Raw genomic sequence first — 22,578 nt, 5'->3', positions numbered from 1 at the left:
AGAAAAAAAAAAATGTGATAACATTTTATTCGAGGTTAACTGGGGACAGTTGACAATCTTAATTTGCTAATGATTAATTGTTTCAATATTTACTGAACATCTACATATATGCCAGCAATTTGTTATTTAAAAGATAGTCTTTATTCACTAACGATTCAAGGTGATCTGACCACAGGAAACAGTATTTTTTATAATACCCACTAGTTATAGATTTACTCATATTTTATCGGAAGTGAAAGAAGTCTGCTTAGAGAATGGATAACTTATTTAGGCAATAAATAGTATCACCAATGTAATCCTGTGCTGTCCTGTCTTATAACTAATTTTACTTGTTTTCTCATTTTTCTTAACACAAAAAATTTAAATTATGTGGTTCATATTGTATTTCTGAGCTAGACTCTAAACCCTCCAAACAAAGCATAAAACTGAAACTGTCCAAACAAGGCATAAAAGTGAAAGCACGCAGAGAATAGCACAGAATTGGATGCCTACTTTAAACATCAAAGCTAAGTAAAGCAAGGCTCCACAGAAGCAAGTCAGGCTATGCTAAATCTAAAGACTAAATCAGTTAATCTAATAATGGACATTCTGAATCAGAATGTAGAAGAAATTCATAATTTCTTAGTATCACTTTAAAAGGTTAGAGCCACCAAGTTTATTTGGTTAGAAAAACCAACCTCTCCCCCATTTGCAGTTTAACTGGCTCACTTCCCACTAATGCAACCATTTTTTAAAAATTAAAACTATAGTCAGGATGGAGCAAGAGGAAGGGCCACATCAGGAAGGAGATGCCTTTCAAGTCAGATTAGAGGACAAAATAGTTTTCAATACTTAAGCTTGCCTTCACATTCCAAACACATTCTTCTTAAAAGAAAATTAATACTATGGCTAGGCAACAATAGTCATTCTCTTAACATTATCCACTTGGCACCCAACCAAGAAATGATGTCAAATTTACAACACAAAAAGGTCTGAATGCCCCAGTTTCTCTCTTGGGGTCAGGAGCCATTAAAGTGGGTGCAGAAAGAAGCGGGTAGAGAAGCAACACACAAGCTACAGGTAATTGTCACTTGACAATCCTCACTCTCCTTGGGTTTCCAAGCCAATTTTCCTAATTATAAAACCAGCTTATTCTCTGGTCTTTAAAATAGTATCTGCATCTTATCACCTTAAGATTACAGAACATATATATTTATGTTATAAAATTCCATAAATCTTTAAATATGCCCAATTATATCTTTACTTAATTTTAGAAATATTAGAGGTCTATGGTCTACTCAACAGTAGGCAAGCCTTGGTTTTTGTATGAATCTGGAAAGCACCAATTCTTACAAAGATTGCTATAAAATTTTCAAAATAACTCAATTTCACCTTTCCATTTTTAACTGAAAATTGGGAGCAAATACCTCCATTTCTGGGAGTAAAAGGAATGCATTTATGCTGAGATATTTGCATTCTTTTGTATAGAGCTTCACTGTTACCTGGAACGAAGTGTTCAAACTTAAGGCTGAAATGTCAGGGAGCTAAGGGCACAGCCTACAGCACAGAATAAGGAAAGCCACAACGAATGTCATAAATGAATATCAAAAATATTCCTTTACCCTTCTCAAAAACATGTATGCAGCATTTCCCATTACTCTAGTCATCTGGCTAGGCAGGGTGGATGGACAGCAGTAAGACAGACATGGTCCCATCCTCTTGCAACTTAAAATTCCTTAGTTATAAACTACTTCTACAGGAGCTGTTGAAAAATACCTTCCAACTGGTGGAGAATCTTTGACCCAGGTATTTCACCTATTCAAGTAATAACTACTATGGAGATATTAATATATGCCTTGAAAGCAAGCCAACATTTATCTTCAATATGGTAGAGCATGTAACAAGTTAGAAAACCCTATTCCATCATGCCTGATGAGAACTGGCATCATATTACATGTTTGAGAAATGAACACCAAGTTTGGTCCTACTAGTTCTAAATGGCGACAATGTTGTTTATCAGGGCGCCACAGATGACTGTCGTCAACCATAAAGTAAATATTGAATTGCTACAAAGCAATTTGTGGGAGTACATCGGTTCTCCACAAAAGCGCACAGATGCTTTTGGTAATAGAGCTAAATGAATACTCTTAAGAGCATAAGGGTTTGCTTTAAGATTATTTTCCCCTTGTCTTTTTAAAATGACTTTAACTGCACCAGACCATAAGAACAAGATGGCCGCCGCTACCTCTGTATTTCTGGGAGGCATCAAATGAGTTATCAGGTATCAAATGAGCTGAATAAAGAATATCCTGTCTACTTTATAATGATTTATCTAGCCTCTGTAACACCTGTTTGTTAAAGCATCAGCATCTGAGCTCACTCAAGATCCTTCATCCATTACCCTTACTTGGAAAAGAGTTCAGAAGTAGGAAGTTTAAATGACCATTGACCAGCCTTAATGAAGTCATGAGATCGATGAACTTAAGTGCACACACTTCATGCACACAGGACCCTCTCAAGACCTCACTTACACCTAGAAACTGTTTGGAATATTTTTAAACAAGGCTTGATATCTGATTTCTAAAATCATAAAAAAAATTAAATAAAAGGCTGGCATAATGACAAAACCAAGGTTTGGCAGCTGAGAGCAAGAAAGAAGGAAGAAAAATTATTTAAAAAACTAAACAGATCAAATAGCACAGCAGTTGGAAGCTATTTAATGTAGACTCCAAGAAAATTATTATGCCTCATTAATAGGTCCTTGGAGGTTCATAATTAGGGTTCAGCCTTTAAGACTCAATATAAGAACCTTGAGTTTTCAAATAAAGACTGAACAACAACAAAACAGATGAAACACTGCTATAATTAAAGCTAAGCTAAAAAAAAAATACTACAGAATTATGCTTTGTGAACCAGATTTATGCCTGCTTGGTTTCCTCATTAATGAAGTCAATAAATCTTCAGCATCTCTTCATTCTATATTTGTGTAAGAGTTGTGTTTATTTTTGAAAATTATGCTTTGACAATTTGGAGGTCCCAGTGAAATGTGCAAGTGGACTGCATCGTGCATGAAGTATATCTCATGGGCTGGAAGCCCAGGCAGAGCTTTTCTTGGCTCCTGGAGCAAATCCCAAATGGCAGTAGAACTTCACCTTCACTAACTTGATGTTCTCTGAAGGTTTTGTTTTCCTACTCTTTGCTTTTGTTTTTGTTTCTGATTCTAGGCCAAGTTTGATCAGGGTTTTGGTTTTCACACAGCCAATTGTAATTCTCCCCTTGGTGACAGCAATGACTGGGAATCTGACTTTATGGTCTGATTACTTGGTTATCTGTTGAGTAGGACCGGAATCTAGTCTTGCTCAGGTGAAAGTTGACTGGACATTTATCAGTTGTTGGTTTTAATTTGTTTGTTGTTTTCCTACTTGTGAGTTCAAGTCAGGACAATATTTTGTGCCCAGTGGACAAGCCACCAGTCTGCTGATATCTGGAAGAGGGAGATCTTTTGTTCCAGTGTTTACTTTTAATTTGTAGCTGAAGCAGTAGAACTTATGATGTAAGTTCTGTATCTGTCTGTGTCTCTGTACCTGAGGGAGGGATCCCTGTGTGGGGGTGAAATATCTCCTTATCTCCTAAGGATAATTAATCATAAATTAAAATAAAGGACCTCTGCTTCTAATTAATTTAGAGACTAACAGCATTTAAATCAATCTAATATTTCCAAAATTTTAGAAAATAAAATGATTCTAATAATTTTAATGTGTTCCTCTTTTAGAAAAAGACCTTTGTCATCAAAACTGCTGACTTCATAGAAAATAAGTTTACATGATTAAAGTGAATGTTTATACAAGTCAGACTGATTTGATAATCTTATTTTTAAAATAGCTCTTTATCTTTGCCTTATTTTATCAGTGTAATTTCGTTTTTAAATAGGTTGGATCTGGTTTATCATAAAGGGATTAATTTATCTGAATGTCTTAAATGTCATATATTAGTTTACTGAAGAGATAAGCTAAGATTACTTCCATGTGGTGCTTACGAAAAATATAAAATTTATGCTCAACTGAACAAAACTATAATGGTAACCCATCTTTTTATATCAATAATAATGTACTGTGATGTAGCAGCTTAAACATAGTTTCTAGTATCTTTTAAGTACCTTTGCCTTAAAGTGTCTGGTTGTTCCAATGAGTGAAAGAGAACTGTGAAGATCAAAGGTTGATGAAAATTTAAAAAGTGTAGGTTTGCAGAAATGGAGCTTAATTTGACTTGGTTTATAATACTTCCAAAGAGTTACGTCTATAAAGACATAATAAAATGTTAAAATTTTAGCAAAGTTTATAAAACTTTGACAGGCTTATTTATGAAGTAATTATTTTTTAAAAAATGTAATGCACAAGTGCCCCATTGATGTAAAACTAAAATGCAGTTATCTCTACTGAAATGACACACGGACCTTGGAGAAATCAACCTATGCTTACCAAAGGCAGTAGAAGTTTATTTTTCTATGTAATCTGCCCAGAAAGCAGAGTTTCAGTATCTCACAAGAGTAACTTAGTGTGCCTCGTGCTAACTGGGATATATCCTTGCATATTTAAAATGATAAAAAAGTTTCTCATTTCTAAATGATTTAAGATTTCTTGTTCTCTATAAAATAATCTATTGTTAGTTAATTATTAGGTAACCAAACTGCAAATACTGATTCATAGGTATAGACAATCCTTTATTATTCAAGTGATAAAATCTCTGGTTAATATTTATTTTGCCTTCCCGAGATCAGACCGTAAATTTAGAAAAAATTTTTTTCAAAGGTATCTTTTATATCTGAACTATCTTTAAATTTTCCCAGCGGTTTGTTTGCTATGCCCCTATTTACAAATAGGTCAACACTATCAAAAACTGCATAGGAAGATTAGTCAAATCAAATGAGAAGCTCAGCCTTTCCCAAGCTAATTTTGTACAGATAAAATATTATAATATATGCCCTGGCTGGGTGGTTCAGTTGGTTGGAGCATTGTCTAGGACACCAAAAGATTGCAGGTTTGATCCCAGTCAGGGCACATACGTAAGTTGCAGGTTCAATCCCTGGTCGGGGTGCTGCATATGGGAGGTAACTGATCAATGTTTCTCATATTGATGTTTTCTCTTTCTCTTTTCCACTCCACCTTCCTCTCTCTCTAAAATCAATAAGTATACCCTTGTGTGAGGACTTAAAACATGTAATACAAATAAAGCTCAGAGATCCCATACTTATAGAAAGATCTTGGATATCTGTCAATGTTCTTATTCTCTGGTAAGTTTTTACCCTAAGAGGAAACACTGTTTAAAAAAGACTAATGTTTCATGCCCTGATAGATTTTAATTGCTGATACTGTTAAATTCGTCATAGATTAACCATGGCCACTTACTCTTAAACTCACTGTAGTCTCTGCTTTTCTTTCACGCTTACCTAAAGACTCTGCTTAAGTTATAGACTCCCGTTGGCAGCCGTCCGTCTCGAGAGACGATGGTGTAGCTTCTTAAGAGTCTATCTGCACCGCCGAGAATGGCTGTGCAGTCCGACTCGGAGTGACACGGTATCTGTCTCCTCCCGTGTTGAATCGACATCTTGCGATGACGCTGGAGTGTCCTCTCCAGTGAAGCTGAAGCTACAGAGCCTGGGCAGGGTGATATGGAGGGTCTGCTGTTGCCCATGCAGCAGACCCCCCCTCTCTTCGCAGCTGAAGGGTCCAAGGGAAAGACGGAGTCAATACAGCTTGGCTTCAGGTGCGCCGCAGGAGTTGCCGGTGTTGACTACAACGTCAAACCGCCTTAGGGACTCCGGCTCCGGATTTTCTGTCGGGGTTTACTCCCTTAGCCTTTCCCCTGAAGAGGTATGCCGTAAGGCAGCGGAGGTTTTTTGGAGTCAGAGTTTTCCTTCTCTGAAGTTATAGACTAAAATGTGCCTTTAACAAAGAAAGTTTCAGAGCCTTATGGACAGAACTTTACCAGGTGCCCTTCACTATTGATAGTTCACAGAATGTACTTATGGGTAGAGGTTTCCGAGCTGACATTACATAGGTGTATATGAGACAGTACAAGGCAGCTAAATCAGATTTTCAGGACTTCTCTTAGTCCAGGAATAGATGATTTCATGTAATTAAATTAATGACCCAAGATGCAGAGGAATAAGAATTACATAGAACTAATGGAACTGACATAGGAAATCTAATTTATAAATGTAAATATGTGTTCTGGAAAATTATGGGTATTATTTTCAGTGTTCTGTTTTCTGAAGGGAAAACCCTTTAACATTCATTTTGATCTATCTCTAACCTTCAATTTAGTTGACTATGATTTTGCAAAGTAAATGAAACATTCTTTTAATGGTAGCTGGTTCTTCTTGTTCCCTCAAACATCAGGGAGAAATGTTTTTTCTAAAACACTTTATTTTTTAATGGCATTAATATTACTTGCAGAGGCTCAAAAAGAATCTGTCCTTGGTTTTACTGGGACATAATCAGACAAATAGACTATGCAACAGAGGCCAAACCTAGAGTGTCATACTTAAAAATAAGCCTCATTTCAACAGCCATGAGAAGCCCATTATTAAGGAAAATAATTGGAGCCGAAACCCACAAAGCTCTTCCAAGAAGTTGCATTAGGACCTATAGCAACCTTACAAAGCAGCAGCTTTACAGGCAGTAAGGAAGCAGATGTGGGGACACTAGAGGAAAGAGAAATTCACCAACAGTTACAAATACTAAAGATGAAACACAGCAGCAATCAATCTGGGGAGTATATAAGAGCATTTGCGGAAGATTTTTGGAGTGATGGAAACCACTGAAATGCTCTCCCAGATTCTTTAATAAATGATCATATAGAAGTTAAGTCTCTGGCTTCATAAATAATAGTTGTTTAGCACAGTATAGAGCTAGGTTTGCTATCCATATACAATATGGCTTTCATATATTAATTAAAACCTCTTCTGATTGAGCAAAAAGGAAAAAAAGACTCGGACATGGACAGTAACAGTGTGGTGATTGCTGGGGGGAAGAGGGATATAAAGGGACTAAATTGTAATGGAAAGACAATACAATAAAGATTAAATAAAATTTAAAAAAATTTCTTCTGGATGTATGCCAATGAATTAAGCCCAAATACAATGCCTTTTGTGACCATAAAAAATCTCTGGAGATTATGATAACTAAGGAAACTGTTATACTTGAGCATCACCTAACAGACTCACCCAAGGAATATCTAACTCTCTAAGTATATACAGTAGTCCTTCTCTATACCATGGTTCATTTATTGCGGCCTCACTGTATCGTGGGATTTTTAAAAATATTATATTTAATTATTTATCGCAGATTTTTCACTATATCGTGGGTTTTGCAGTACTGTATACGTATGTTATTAAATTTACGTAGGTTTAAGAGTGCAGAATGTATTTAAGAACATAACTAGTGTTTATGAAAGTGTGGAAAAGGGACTGGGAACAGTTTATAAGTGTGTGGGAAGGGTTTATAAAGCCTTAAAATATATATAAATACTAAAATAAATGTAAGGTTCCTACTTCACGGATTTTCACCTATCGCAGGGGGGTAATACCCGCGATAAGTGAGGGAATACTGTATACACATTTATTTTCATTTACTATTACATATTAGGATATTTGGAAACTGTAAGAATAGACATTAACCTATCAAATCTGAGTAATGCAAATGGTTCTTTTGCTAAAATGTCAAACAAATTTTGTCTTGCATAGATGCCAATGATTTCTGTCCACTTTAATTAATCCAAAGGTTACAACTGTATTGCTCTATAGGGCATTAACTAGTCCAGGATATGATTCAGAAATCTTATTCCAACATACTTTCTTTTAGTAACCAAAATATTTTGATACCTCTATACCTTTGTAAACCAAACCAGTTTTACAATCCTGCTGCTTCCCTCATTAAAGAGATAAATAATTCATCATTAATGAATTGGAATAATCTGTGACAGATAGTCATCCTATACGAAAAAACAAAACAAAACAAAAAATCCTTATGCTGTAAAGAAAAGAGTAGAAAAATGTAGTAGTTTGTCCTCATTCTTTATGAAACTCTCAAGGAATGTTTCTTCTTTTATCATTTTCAATATTTTCCACAAGAATCATAAAATCCAGTTTAAACAGAGAAAGACAAGTCAAAAAAAATCTTGCATATGTGTAGCTGGGAGTCACTGTAGGTACTAAGAGACATGGCTGAAGGGAGTATGAGGTATGTGTGTGGGTGTACAGTGCAGGAAAAAGCATCATTTAGGCCACCTTTCACTTTTCCAGACAACTTACTATACAGAATCGTGCCTAAATCTCAATGCATTGTAGTTTCACTGATTATTTCTATCATACCATGTACATGCACATTTGATGATCTATATAACACAAATCAGTGTTTCCTCACAGTCTTAAAAGAAAAAGTTTATAAGACACAAATTCAGTAAAATTCAAAACTACCTTAATTAGGTTTCTCAAGAATTTGTACCTGTGAGAACTCTGAAGAGAATCTTAACATAACATTAGGCATATGTGGGCCTACCAAATACCCACAGGTGACTAAAAACAGTGATCTGGGAAGAGGCGAGAGAGCAATAGAAATTCTAGGAAGGGACAGCAGTGGCGGGTGCCTGTGGAAATTCTACATGCCCACATAAATCCTTGGAGTTTGTCTCCAAGAAGCTGTTCAATGAAACAGTGAGGTCAAGTCAGGTGATTACCAATCGCTCCATCTCCTGCTCCCTGAGTCTCTCCTCCCTTTGCCGTCGATGATAATCCATCAGGTCCTCGCGTCCGGAAATGGAACTAATGCTGCTTTTTCGTTCTCGAAGGATGGGCTGGGGTGTTCCTGAGGCCTGTCTGAGGCTCTCCAAATCTGCATCATCCAACTCAACAGATCCACAAGAGAAGTTCCTCCTGGCCGTAAACACTCTGTCTGGCTCTACGGGAGGAAATGAATGACTTGAGCTGGTTCCCGAGTAGGAAGCCTTGTCAAGGTCATCAGAGGTACCGGAGGAGGTGGAGGTCAGAAGCATCTTCCGAGCCATGCGAGGACTGCCGGGGACACTGAGTGTGGAACTTACATAAGGACTGCCCTCAGACACAGAGGTTTTATAGGGTAAAGCCCCTGAGCTCAAAGAAGAAAAATTCAGGTAATTGTCATTGTCTATTAGGCTATGAGGTAGATCCTTTTCTCCAAATTTTGTTTGTTTGGAATTGCCCAGAGAGTTTCTCGGAGGCAAACTGAGAGGCTTCAGCTGGTTCTCTGTGGCCCTGTGCAACCTGGGGAGCGAGCGGCTATAAGCTCCCATGTGACTCAGGCTGCTGCCTGAATACTTCCTAGTTCTTAAACTGATGTTTTCAGATGCTGGCTCCTTGTGTCTGGACAACTTGGACTGAAGGACCAGGCTGTCCTGGATGCTCATCTTTCTGGCTTGCTTTGGACTTGAAGGCATGCTCGCTGCCCCTGATCTGCTGATGGGAGAGGGGCCCGTGTCACTCAGGGAGCTTCCGTTCCACATGGCCAAGAGGGAGCCAGACACCTTTCGGCTTTCCAGCCCTCCGAGAAAGTAGACATTGTCATGGGATTTATTCCTTGAGTTATGTTTGGAATAGGGAGGCTTCTCTGAGAGCCTCAAGGACCTTTCACTGTCCCGGCCAGTATAATGATCCAAGTCCGCTTTCCCGCGTGGATAGCCACTGAGGGAGGGTGAAGCACTGCGTAAAGGAGTGGGAGGCTTCATGGAAATATTTTTGTCAGTTCCATCATAAGAGAACAGCTTGCTTCCCTGGACTTTGGCCAAGGAGGGGCTACTTCTGACACTGGCTCCCAAGGGGGAAGGGCTTCTCTTTGTGGGCAAAGGCTGTGAGAGGGTTAAATAGGAGCCAGAATAGTCTCCGTTGGCTTTAAATCTCAGGCTGGAAGAATATTTCTTTGGGTTCAGGCTCTCCATGTTTTGGGAATCGTTCTCGAGGGAATTTGATGCAAAGTTTGCCTCTAAACTACCATTCTGTTGTTGCATGTGGCTATGCTCTGCCATTACGTTGCTGGAATCTATAAAAGAAAAATGAAAAGAAAGTTTTACTTAAAGGAGATTTAAAAAGACCAAGCATTTGTCAGTCCACAACTGAACAAATAGCCTGCAGCCTGCCCTAATGCAATTAACAGACATAATCTCTGTTTTAGTAATAAACCTAACTAAAGTGCACTGAAAATGACGGAAAATAAAGATCATTGATCTGAGATATTTTTGTTCAAAAGAAAAAATAATTCAAGAGAACATCAGTGATATTTGAGAGGAACAAATTTCTAAACACAGGTTAAGGATTAGGCTGGTACATTTAAAAAAAAAAAAAAAGCATTTCCCTTTAGTGGTTTAGTCCTGGGCAGACCACCTGCTTCCTGAGCACCTAGCAAACACCCAAAGGGATGGATGATGCAATGGGTCTTACTTCAGATGTCTCTGCTAGAATCATTAACTGCTCAAAAGTAAAGTCCTGAGGAACAAAATTCACATCTGGTAGTGAGTGAAAGAACATTTTATGTCAGACATTGATCAAAAATATCAAAGTTAGAAGATGGTTCTTTAAGAAAGGTTGCAACCAATCTTCTCAACAAAAAGACTTAATACAGCTCCTGCACCCATCAGAAAAAGGCAAGTAATAGAGGAAATAGAGGAAAGAGTGTTCCTCAAGTTACAGCCCTAGCAGCGACAGGGTTCATGGAGTTATTAAAACCTGAAACTGATATATCCTTCAAGTTCCTGGGTACCCCATCTGCACCATGCTCATCCTTGATCTCAAACTCCCTTCTCTCTCAGAAACACTGTTCTCCATCCTTTGCACCTCTTTGAACCCACCCATGCCTCAAGACTCAGATTAGGATTCTGTCTTCCACAATTACATATCTTTTTAAATGTATGCACACAGACTTCCTGCCAAGATGGAGGCCTAGACTGACACACTCAGTCTCCCTCCACAACTAAGAAGGAATACATCTATGGCAAAACCAGAAATAACTGAAAGTTTCAGAAAATAAAGCTACATGGAAGTCCAACGTAAGAAGTTATAAACAAGGGGTGCTCATCCGGACAGATAGGAGAGGTGAAGCTGGGGTGGAGAGGTCAAGCTGTGCTGGCAGCGGCAGCTGCGGTGTCGGCAGCGGGACGGCAGTAAGCACAGACACCCATATTTAAAGAGGCGAGAAACACCTGGGGAGCACCCCAGCTGCAGACCAGACCCGTCAGCTCATTATTCCAATGCTTGGGAAGGCAGACCCTGATTGCCTTGGACTGTGAAGGCTGGAGGGGGTGGGGATGGAGGAAGAAGTTCCCGGTCACTCAGGGCAGTAAATGGCAAGAATCCATTTTGGACCCCCACGCTCACACACAAAATGCCACAGCATGGTGAGAAAGGTTGCCCGATAGTGATGAGTGCACGGGCCTCCACCCCCTATAGCGTAGGAGGTATGAGAGCCCTGCCCAGGAAGCAAAGGTAAACACAAACTGTCAGGATGGCACAGATCATGATAGAGATCCCAGTCACGCAGCTGAGCAGATAGCAAATATCTAATCTAACAGATCAGCAGACAGGAAATCTTTCTGAGGCACATTTCAGAGTTTTGGTTATAAGAAAGCTTACAGACCTAACAGCAGATCTTAAACAACACAGAGAAGGAATGAAGGCTAGTCCTGATGAAATGAATGAAAACGCATATGAAACAAGTGGGAGGGAAGGAAAACCAGGGATCAAATCAACAAATTGGAACATAGGGAAGGAACAGTCAACCAGTGCAAAAAGAGGAAATGAAAAGTGAGGAAAATGAGGAGAGGATCAGAAACCTATGGAACAGCTATAAGTAGGCCAACATCTGAATCATAGGGTTGCCAGAAGGTGAAGAAGAAGAACTAGAAATTGAAAAATTATGTGAAAAAATAATGAAGCAGAATTTCCTTAACTTGAGGAAGGAAATAGACTTACAGGTCCAGGAAACACAGAGAGTTCCAAAAAACTGGACCCAGAGAGAACCACACTGACACATTATAATCAAAATGTCAAAAATTAAGGATAAAGAGAGAATCTTAAAAGCAGCAAGAGAGAAGAAAAGAATTATGTATAAAGGGATCCCAATAAGACTATCAGCTGATTTCTCAAAACTCTGTAAGCAAGAAGGGACTGGCAAGAAATATTCAAAGTAATGAAAAGCAAAAACCTACAACCACAATTACTCTATCCAGCGAAGCTGTCATTCAGCATAGAAGGGCAGAGAAAGTGTTTCCAGGACCAAGTAAAACGGAAGGAGTTCATCAGATCCAAACCACTGTTATATGAAATGTTAAAGGGACTTGTTTAGGAGAAAGAGGATCAAAACTATGAGCATTAAAATGAAAACTGTATCACAACAACCAACAACAGAAGCTAGGGAACTGAAAAAAAGGCAAACTAAGTAGGCAATGAGAGTGGGAAAAGAATTATAGGTATGGGGAACACTATGTGGGGGACTAAGCAGGAAGGGCGAAGGGAGGGAGATGGTACAGGAATTAAGAAGCATAGTAGGAGGGAGGGAGTAGACAGGAAGATGTTGAGAAGAACTTCAGGCACAACGAATGTGCATGGACTAAGGGGGGACAACTGGAGGGAAGGGGGTCACTGGGTGGAGGAGAACAAGGGGAAAAGAAATTGGGACAACTGTAACAGCATAATCAATAAAGCATATTAAGAAAAATGTATGCACCCATATGAATATTTTTCGACTCCAGCTTGAACATTACATTAGCTTAAGAAACTAAAGTTTTAGTCTATAAAACTGTATTTTAATTACAAATTATCACTGCAAATGAGAAGTGTTATATACTGAGAAAAAAGATTTTCTTTAGTTCATCATCAAAGTGAAAGCACATACATTCTCACTGAACTCGTGCATGGCTAAGATGGTCCTCCAACTCCTCAGGCACCTCAGACACTAGTTATTACATCACATCTCTGTCTCTACCTAAACAATGTCACTTTTGGTTAGAAATCAATTTTATAATGTGCTTTTTTTCTGTAACTAGGCCACAAGATTAAGAAAGAGGGTTAGGTCTCATATTTCTCTTATCTCCACCCTCTCCTGACTTCCACTCTCCCACAGGTAAGACACCGAATGAACACAAGATTTTAATGTCAATCAGTACCTTCCCTACTCTCTTCCAGCCACAGAGCAAGGAACTTTGTCTTGCCTGCTCAGCCTCAAAGGCTTTGCAGGCAAATTCAGGGCAACCTAATAAGGAACTCCTTTTTATCCACAGAGTGGGGCTTTAAGAAACAGCCTGGCTGCTGAAATCCTGGCAATGGACTTAGTATCCATCACCCCACAAAGCTGTAGCTTCCCCCAACAAGCTCTATCTTGGATTCCTTATCTTCCAACCCAGAGCCCTGCAGTGATGGATAAAAGCACGATTATCTTTAGAAGTGTCCTCAAAAAGAAAAAGAAAAAGAAAAAGAAAAAGAAAAGAAAGAAATGAAATTCTCCTTTAGAATTGCCTCCCAGCTGGAATCTTGCCCTGCCATCTGGTTCTTGCCAGGTCTTGCATTCCTCAGGAACAGTGCCATTTCCGCCCCCAGCACAAATGTCCCTCTCAGCAACTGTCCACTGCCACCATTTGGACCCTAAGAGCAACAGCAGCTTGGTCTGAGACGTATCTCACCATGCCACCCAAAGGACTGAAGCCAAGAAGTCCACTGGGCTTGGTCCCTCCTCTTCCCAACTAACTTCATCTCTAGTTGGTTTGAAATCCCAGCAAACTTTGCCCAACTCCCTCAAGTTAAATATTTTTGAACTGAGGAAACAAGAAAATAGGTGGATAGTGAGTATATTACAACATTATTTATTATGAGGGGTTAGGGGAACTCCCTCCACTAAGTCTTTACCTTCTATCACTTTTCTAACATGTCCTTCCTCATTTTATTCATCAACAAATCCTACCAACACTGTCCATAAAACACATTCTCATCTGATCATTTCTTACCATTTCCACTGCAACCTCTCTGTTACAAGCCAATATCTTCTGTTGCCTGGCTATATGCCTCTTCTCCTACAATAACTATAACTGAAATCATGCCAAAAAGTTAGCAGTGGTTTTATCTAGGTGGTGATTTTTAATTCACCTTTCTCATAGTAGTTTGTATTTTCCACATTTTAAACTACGCATTTGGGTTACTTTAACAATTAGAAAAAAAAAGCAAAACACCTAGTGTAAAATAAGAGAATACAATCTACAAACTTCATTTTCAAGTTAATTACGCTTCCCTCAACTAAGCCCCTGACCAATATTTGAGCTAGGTAGCTCTTTCAAAAGAAGTTTATTTTAAAGAACTTTTGATTAGACTAACTTAATATGCAAATGTTTGAACACTTCAACAAACCTTCTGATCTCTTCTAAATGGCTCAGGCAAAAATGTTAATTATGACAGTTTACCCATTTTATATTTTATGCACCTGAAAAACCACAAAATCAAATACAACACCCTTCCTAATATGAATAATATAAACAGAGCAGTTAATTTTAAGTCTCCAGATGCTTTCTGAACATAGCTTAGACAATAATATTTGTATCCTCATTTCAAAAAAAAACACAGTTACTAGGATGTTTCATGATTTCAAGTGGTTCTGCTTATTGTATAGAATTTTTTTTTTTTTTTTTTTTTTTTTTTTATCTTAACAGGCAGTTTTAGGTACTCTGTTAAGGAGGTATTAAGTGCCTGCCACATATCAGACATCGGTTTAGCAGGCATTGATCTGTCCTACAAACATTCCTGTTCTCCTTCCAGAAACATAGCAATGTTGCTCTTCCTCCTTCCCATGGCATGAGCTGTGGCTATGTCCCTTGCTTTGAGCAATCAAATATGAAAGTGACATGTCAGTTCCAAGATGACCCATCAAGAACTGGAGCATGAGTCACCATTTCCATCCTCCTGCACAAACCCACGTCTGTAGACTTTGTGAGCCTACGCTCTTCAGCAAAGACACCACGGAACAGGGCCCTTGCCAACCCTAGCCTGCCCTAAGCCACAGAGATCCAGGAGCTGTTGCTCGGAAGGTGTTAATCCTCATTAAGTGCCTGCACAGCCTACACAGGCTTTGAGCTAGGCACTGGAAAGGCTGTGGTCAAAGACACCCTGTCCTGCCTTTATGTCACTTACAGTCCAAAAGGGAAGACGTACCTATGAACAAATGCTGTAACAGTGGGATCCATACTTCAGTAGAGGACTGAACTGACAGACCCTGTGAAAGTGGTAGTCTGGGGAAGTTGTGGTGGAAAGAAATGATAATGAAGTTAAGTCCTATTGAAAGAAAGGGAATCCGATGGCTATTATCCAATGGTAGCCTAAGGTCATGTCTATGCCTGAAATGTTGTGATTTTAAGAATATAAATTAAATTTCAAGCCCATTTCAGGCCAAACTACTGGTATAACCAGCAAACATCCTGTCTCTGACGGAACAAAAATTGTGCAGAAAAAAAGCAACAGTTATTTTCCATGTCATGCTCCTTAAAAATCAAAGATGTAACCCTCTTGGGATAAACAGTATTTAATTATCATGTATTTCCTTCTCATAGTTAACCCTTTCCCACCTCTACCACTGTGTAAAATAAGCTGTCCAGGGTTCAAGGCAAGTGCCTGCCCCATCAGTGATTTAAATTGGACCACATCCTCCAAATATTTAGAATATTTTAGACAAGGATACAAAAGGAAATCCATAAGTAAGGTGTCAGAATAAACAATAAAAAGAATTGAGGACAGGGAGTGGGGAAGACTTTGGTTTTAAGATAATGTGTAAAAAAATGACTAGCAGAACTAAGATAGAAAAAGGTATTCCCACAATGTGCAGACACAGCAATCCAGAAAGCAAGACAGAGCAGATGTTACTAAATAGAAGTCAAAGCTAAGCAGAAGCCCAAACTTTGCATGTTAAATATTTACTCTAACAGTACAGAGTTGAAGGGTTTAACACCTCATGTCAAAATGGATACTTGAAAGTTTAATTTTTGACTCAGAAATATAGATGTCATTTTAGGTAAAATATATTAATATATTTCAACCTGTTTGCAGTTGCAAATGCTACTTAATCACCCAAATGAAATATTACCAAACTTTGTTCTCTTTTTATTTGGGCCAATAAACTGCAGAGTATCTCACTACCCTGCAGGGTGGCCACACTTGGTTCCCCTCCACCTCACATACAGCCTGCTAAAAAATAAAAATTATTTCATTACTAAAGCAGTTTTGTTGGCCAATCAAATTATAATACCAAAATATTCAAAATAATACTGGCTGGAAGAAGATCTGCTCTACAGTCTCCAGGGAGAGACAAGCAGGACATTTGCAAGTAATAAATCACATCTGAGAACCAGCCAGGCGACATTTCTCCACCACACAGATCTGTGGAAGGAAGTTACAGACGATTTGGATAGGAGGGCATTCCAGAAAACATTTAAAGGGATGTTCATGTTTGACATCCCAGGTTTTTAGTTCAACCTTATTGGGCCTGTTAAGGATATATAAAAAGTTGTAGATTTAAAAGTTTATCATTGAGTACCAATACGGCATTCATTCATTTTCCTAAAGCTTAGTTTACCTTCCATAGCTGAGTGCATATATATATATATATATATATATATATATATACTTGTCTCAACTCGCTATCTCTTAATCCCATAAATCAACTCAACTCAAAAGGTGGAGAATCTGCCACACAGGTGGCATTTCTGACCCCAGGAGTGACAAGAATGGCTGTTGATACCTCTCTCCTTCCCTACTTCTAGTGTTCTTTTCATTGCCTGTGAGATCACATGAGTTGGAGGTCTAGAAATGGGAGAAGTATAGAATGTAGAACAGTGTGGACAAAAAAAGGGGGTTTTATGGGAAGTAACCCCACAGGGTGATCTGATCATAAAATTTCTAATTGGGCAGGTCATGGTGAGTAGATATGCTCAAGCTCCAAGCTTATAATCTCTTTAGTAAAAGAGATTTATCCTTGCCTAAAGCAAGCCCTGTCCAATGTTTCTATGCATTTAGGTTAACACACTTTTGAAATGCAAACTGCCATTCTAGGAACTAGTTGTTTGTTTTTTTTTCAGTCTGTTGAGGTCTCACTTCTGGTCAAATCCTGTTTGGCTCAGGTAAGCTTTTATAAAAATTCTCTATGGGTTTGGACAGTCTTATATGGGCAACAGTAACCAGTAACCTACCTTGAATGAGGATGAAAGTGTGGGCAAGGAGAGGGGAGGCAGGAAGGGTTGAAAATACAATGGAAGAGATTGGATTCAACTCCCCAGCAAGGAGGGAGCTCTGCAGACAGGATGCATCAGAGACTGCAGCTGAGTTTAGGAAAAGAAAGAAGAGGAGGAGCGAGGGGGAGGGGGAGAAGAACACTGCAGGAGGTGCTGCCCAAGTGACAGACAAGAGCCCCCCCACTCCTCCTATGCAGGGGAGGTCTGTGTTAACATGTGTAAGAGAGGGGGCGAGGAGGACTCCAAGGTTTCTACACTCTTGTGTTTATTTTGAGTTCCCTGTATATTTTATGTAAACAAAGAAGTCTCTGGGAAATTATAAAATCACTGCATTATGTTACTGTGGAAGCATAACAGTCCCACGGGCTTTAATGGCTGCATATGCATATCCACAGAGTGGGCCTGGAGAAGGCATCTGGTGTCCACGTGAGAGAAAAGACAACACTGGGAAGTCTAAACAGGAAAGAAGCTGAAGTGTTGAAATGTTTGGACTTACTTTAAAATCCATAAATTTAATCTCCCCCCGCCCCCAACCAGCTCTTGTCATTCCATCACCTGAAATGTACATCACCTCTTGGTCAACTAGAAAGTGGCAGGAGTCAAGAAGGGATCACAGAAAGTCCCAGTACCTTTTTCATAGAGAAGAAAAATCACGTGATAAACTGATCTCAAGGATCATGTTCAAAAGTGTCTTGGTAGATTCTTTTTGGCTCAATTCCGGCATTCTTTTTAAAATATATAGTTCTCCAGCTCCATTTATACCAAATAACATCACAATGAAGCTGATCCCATTTGAACTGTAAGTCACCAACCGTGAATTTACAGCACTGTGCTAGAGCTGCAGTGACCCAGTAGCAAAGTTTAAAAAAAAATTAACACCAAGTGTTTGCTGTGTTGTGTTGTGTTGTGTTGTGTTGTGTTGAAGGAGACTTGAAGTCTGGCCTATATCAATGCAATTTTCCTGGTATTTTATACCAAGGCAGTTTGGAGAGTCCTGAATTACACAAGCACCTTGTTCTTTTACATCACAGTGCACAGATACTTCTTAGATTGCCTAATGTAGCAGAAATTAATGAAAGGGAGACTGCAAAAACAAGTGATAGGAAAGTGGAAATCATTTATATTTCTAGGGAAAAGCAGGCATCTAGATGAGAAATTCAGGAAAAAGTAATCTAAAAAAAAAAAAAATCACGACAGGTTAGGTTAAAACTTGTACTCTATAACAAAGTTTGCTTCTTCACCTGTGTCTTACAAAAGGGCCCTGAGAACCACAGAGCTGGCTCTGGGAGAGTAGTTGTCGCAGTGATTGCTGCCTGCTGTTCAGGGCTCTCCCAGAGCACTGGTGGTCCACAGGATGGTCTCTTTCAGCACTGATGTTTACGCTATGGTGATTTTATAAATAACGCATGTACTGATGACATGTAATTGAATTCAGACACCAGCTTAAAACAGTCTCTCAGAAGCCGTGCCATTCTTTACATAAATGCTGGCAGGTATTTCTGTGGAGACCAATTGCAACAGATGGGCCTCAGGGGAAGCATTTAGAGGACTAAAAGGGAAAAACTGAAAAGTCTATTTCAGCCCCAAACTTCAAGCTTCAGCATGGAGAGCAAGGAACACCCACAAAAAAATACCTCCCGCTTTTCCCACTAATCCCAACATGAAAACATGATGAAGAAGGAGGCTAATTAGAAGCTTCAGGAACAACCACTTCCTTCTCTAGAGATATTCTCATTTCAGAAACCCCAAAGCAGCCTCCTTTCCCCATCCTGCATTATCCAAACACTCTGTTAAACCCCAGCCTCCCAACTCTCCCTTTGCAAACATACTTTTCTTTTTAACAAATATTTCCTTTCACCACTAAATCCTCCTCTGTCTCCTCCGTCTCTGCAAACAAGCCTCACCTCTCCACAAAGCCCCATGCCCATTGGCAAACACTCCCCCCGACACAAATATTTCCAGATCCCCTCTCCTTCAAATATCACCTCCCACACAGTTTCTGCAAGCATCCCTCAACCTGACCTTCCCATTGTTTCTGTCCATCTCCACAGAACTCCCTCATCTCTAGCTCACTCATCTGGGATTCCTAAACTCAGATCCTTTAGCACTTCCTCTGCACTCAAGATTTTATATCCCAGGGCAGAAAGAAAGAAAAATGCTGTTAGTGGGCATAGTACTCTTATTGTTCTTTTTGCAAATAAACTGAGTAGTAAATAGATTCCGCTCCTTTTCCTTTGTACCATGTTCTCTGTCATGTAAAGATCTTCCCGTCTGAACAAAATACTTATTATCCACTAGAGACTCTTAGGTAGGCTGATAATCTCCAAGGAAGATATTTTCACCTCTCAAAAAGTTCCTCAATAAGCAGTTCCACAGAAATAAGTGAATTTTAATGGCAGAATAATAGCTGTTTCATTCTTGCAGGTTGATCCTATTACAACAGGAGGCGGTATATCTTACTGTGTGTAGACACGCACCCACATGCTCACAGAAACAGAGACACACACGCGCTGCCCACATGCACACAGCAGTCTAAACTGCACCAAGGCTTTCTGTGACTGCCAGAGGACGGGGCTTTAGGACCTCAGCAAAGTGAGGCATCCCCAGAATTCGCCAGGCGTGTCCAGGTGATGCACAGCAGGGTGAGGGTGGGGGTGGGGGTGGGGTGAGGAGGTGAGGACCACTATAATGCTGATATGATGTCTCAGGAAACTGGATTACACAAGTTTCTTCATTTTCTTTTGTTTTTGCTTTTGAACGTCTACTTCGTTACATTCTGAAAACATGTAAAAGAGGTAAGGGAAACCATTAAGGAAAGAACAAAAGTATCAGATGATGCTACAGGGAGGACAGGAGCACATAAAAAGTGGTGAGTGACAGGGGACTAATGAAAACATTTAACGTAGAGGGAAGAAGGACAAAAAGTAAAAAAAAAGTTTCAGCTTGTTCCTATCACAGTAAAGGAGTCTAACCCCACACCACCATGCTCTCCTTTCACCTCTGGCTGCACTGAAGTCTAAGGTTTGTAAAAAAAAAAAAAAGCACTCCAGATGGTATTCAAAGGTTCCTAGAAGTAATCACAATCAACAGCAATATTTCAAACAATGATCTTTTATATTCAGTTTTATAATTTTTTTAATGAATTACGAATCCTTGAAACTTGCACATTTTATATTTTGTTGCCTTTCAAAATTTTTTGTTTTTCACTTACAGTTGCCATTCAACACTATTTTATATTAGTTTCAGGTGTACAGAACTTCAAATAAGGGTCTCTTCTCCCAGTGATCAGAGGCTATTTTTAAGTAAGTCAATTGTTTTATATTAGGAATTCTAAAGAGTCTTAGAGAACTCTCAGTGAAGAGGGTAAAACACTAATTATAGGGATTTTAAAAAGTTTGCTAGTCCCTTTGTTACAGAAACAGGGGAGTCCAAAAACAAACCCCAGAGTTTGCGGCTGGGAGATAGGGAGCAGGAAGCAGCTTTCAGGATGCCCTTGCATGCCTGGAGCTAGTGGCTGGATACATTGTTGCAAAGATCCGCTTTACTTCCAAGACTCAGGAAGATGGGAGGGATCTTGGACTGTGGGCTGGTACGGAAGAAGCAGACAGAGCCTATGTAGGGTTCTGTGAATGGTCAGAACTGTTTGCAACACCCACTGCGTGAGAGGACGCAGGGGGAGAGAGGAGGCAGGGAGGAAGAGAGAAGCAGCTGCGGACATATTTTGGGCTGGCTCTGGCTCTAGGAGGCTCTCTCTCTCTCAGGCTCTCTCTGGCCCTCACTCCCTCACTCTCTGGCTCTTGTGGGCTCCCTCCATCTGGCTTGGAGAAGGGATCTCCAAGCTGCTTAAAGAAGAGGCTCTTGCCAGGCTGCTTTGAGAAGGAGAGGAGATCCATGCGGTTTGCAGGAAGAAGGCAGTTTACAAGGAGGCTGAGAATCCAGGCAATCCCGCATTGAGAGCTGGAGGGCACCACAGCACAGAAAGGACCTCCCCAATCAGAACTGAGTGATTGGCAGCTGCTGGTAAAGCTGAACTGTGCCTAGGAAGTAGGGAAACAGTGTTTCTGACTTCGGTAAGACTGGCCAGGTCTGGGAGGGGGAGGCAGAACTATGTGTAAATAAACAATTCCTTTTCTTTTCACCAAACTCTGGTATTCAGAGTTATAATTCTGGCGGCGGGCAATCGGGCCCCTAACTAAACAGCTCGTGGGTTCTGTTTCAATCGGAGCAGCCCAGAGGTTCTGTTACACCTTCAGTACAACTTGTCCGCATAAACATTAAAGTATTCTTTTGACTCTCCAAGAAACGTGGCTGCATGTATCCTGAGACACCTCCCTTCAGCCAGTGAGGAAGGCAGGGGAGGAAGGACAGAAAACAGAAGCTACCTCAAAGCATTTGGGTCATTCAAATCCCTGTTCCACTTGCAAAATTCCTGACTTTTACCTAAATAATTAAGATGACACTTTTATGGATTGGAGTCACATTTCTGTTTATATCATCATTAAAACAGCTTTAGCAATACTTAAAGAAGAGATATTAATTCAGTAAGTCGTCGTCGTCGGCAGCCGTCCGTCTCGAGAGACGATGGTGTAGCTTCTTAAGAGTCTATCTGCACCGCCGAGAATGGCTGTGCAGTCCGACTCGGGAGTGACATCGTATCTGTCTCCTCCCGTGTTGAATCGACATCTTGCGATGACGCTGAAGCTACAGAGCCTGGGCAGGGTGATATGGAGGGTCTGCTGTTGCCCATGCAGCAGACCCCCCCTCTCTTCGCAGCTGAAGGGTCCAAGGGAAAGACGGAGTCAATACAGCTTGGCTTCAGGTGCGCCGCAGGAGTTGCCGGTGTTGACTACAACGTCAAACCGCCTTAGGGACTCCGGCTCCGGATTTTCTGTCAGGGTTTACTCCCTTAGCCTTTCCCCTGAAGAGGTATGCCGCAAGGCAGCGGAGGTTTTTTGGAATCAGAGTTTTCCTTCTCTGATGTGCCCTGACTGGAAGATCGAACCAGCGACACTTAGCTCGCAGGCCGACGCTCAATCCACTGAGCTAAACCAGCCAGGGCCAATTCAGTAAGTATTTACATATAAATATAATTATATGTAAATGAAGTTCAACACAATGATGTGATAGGAGAGTTCTCAAATTAAAAGCATGCTGTTTCCTATTACATAAAATACAAGGGACAGAAGAACTATCAAACAATTATCACAAAGATGCTTAAATCTAGAATATGGAAAACTCTACAAAAAAACTGTCTTCAACTAGCACAAGGCAAAAAAATGATCAAAAACAAGAAAAAAAGAGACTCTGAAGATG

General features: G+C 39.9%; 1 protein-coding gene across 1 annotated transcript in view; it reads right to left on the bottom strand.

Annotated features, from left to right (window-relative positions):
- Positions 1-22,578, bottom strand: part of PHLDB2 (pleckstrin homology like domain family B member 2) — a 246,362-nt gene that overhangs the window by 96,583 nt on the left and 127,201 nt on the right. Inside the window, exon 3 of the mRNA XM_090276411.1 lies at positions 8,716-10,049. Coding sequence (XP_090132537.1) covers positions 8,716-10,049 — 1,334 coding nt within the window. The remainder of the gene's footprint in view (positions 1-8,715; positions 10,050-22,578) is intronic.

The sequence above is a fragment of the Furipterus horrens genome, unplaced genomic scaffold, assembly GCF_987537825.1.
Source record: "Furipterus horrens unplaced genomic scaffold, mFurHor1.1.pri manual_scaffold_1, whole genome shotgun sequence".
Lineage (NCBI taxonomy): Eukaryota > Metazoa > Chordata > Mammalia > Chiroptera > Furipteridae > Furipterus > Furipterus horrens.
This window is presented reverse-complemented; position numbering and strand designations above follow the sequence as displayed.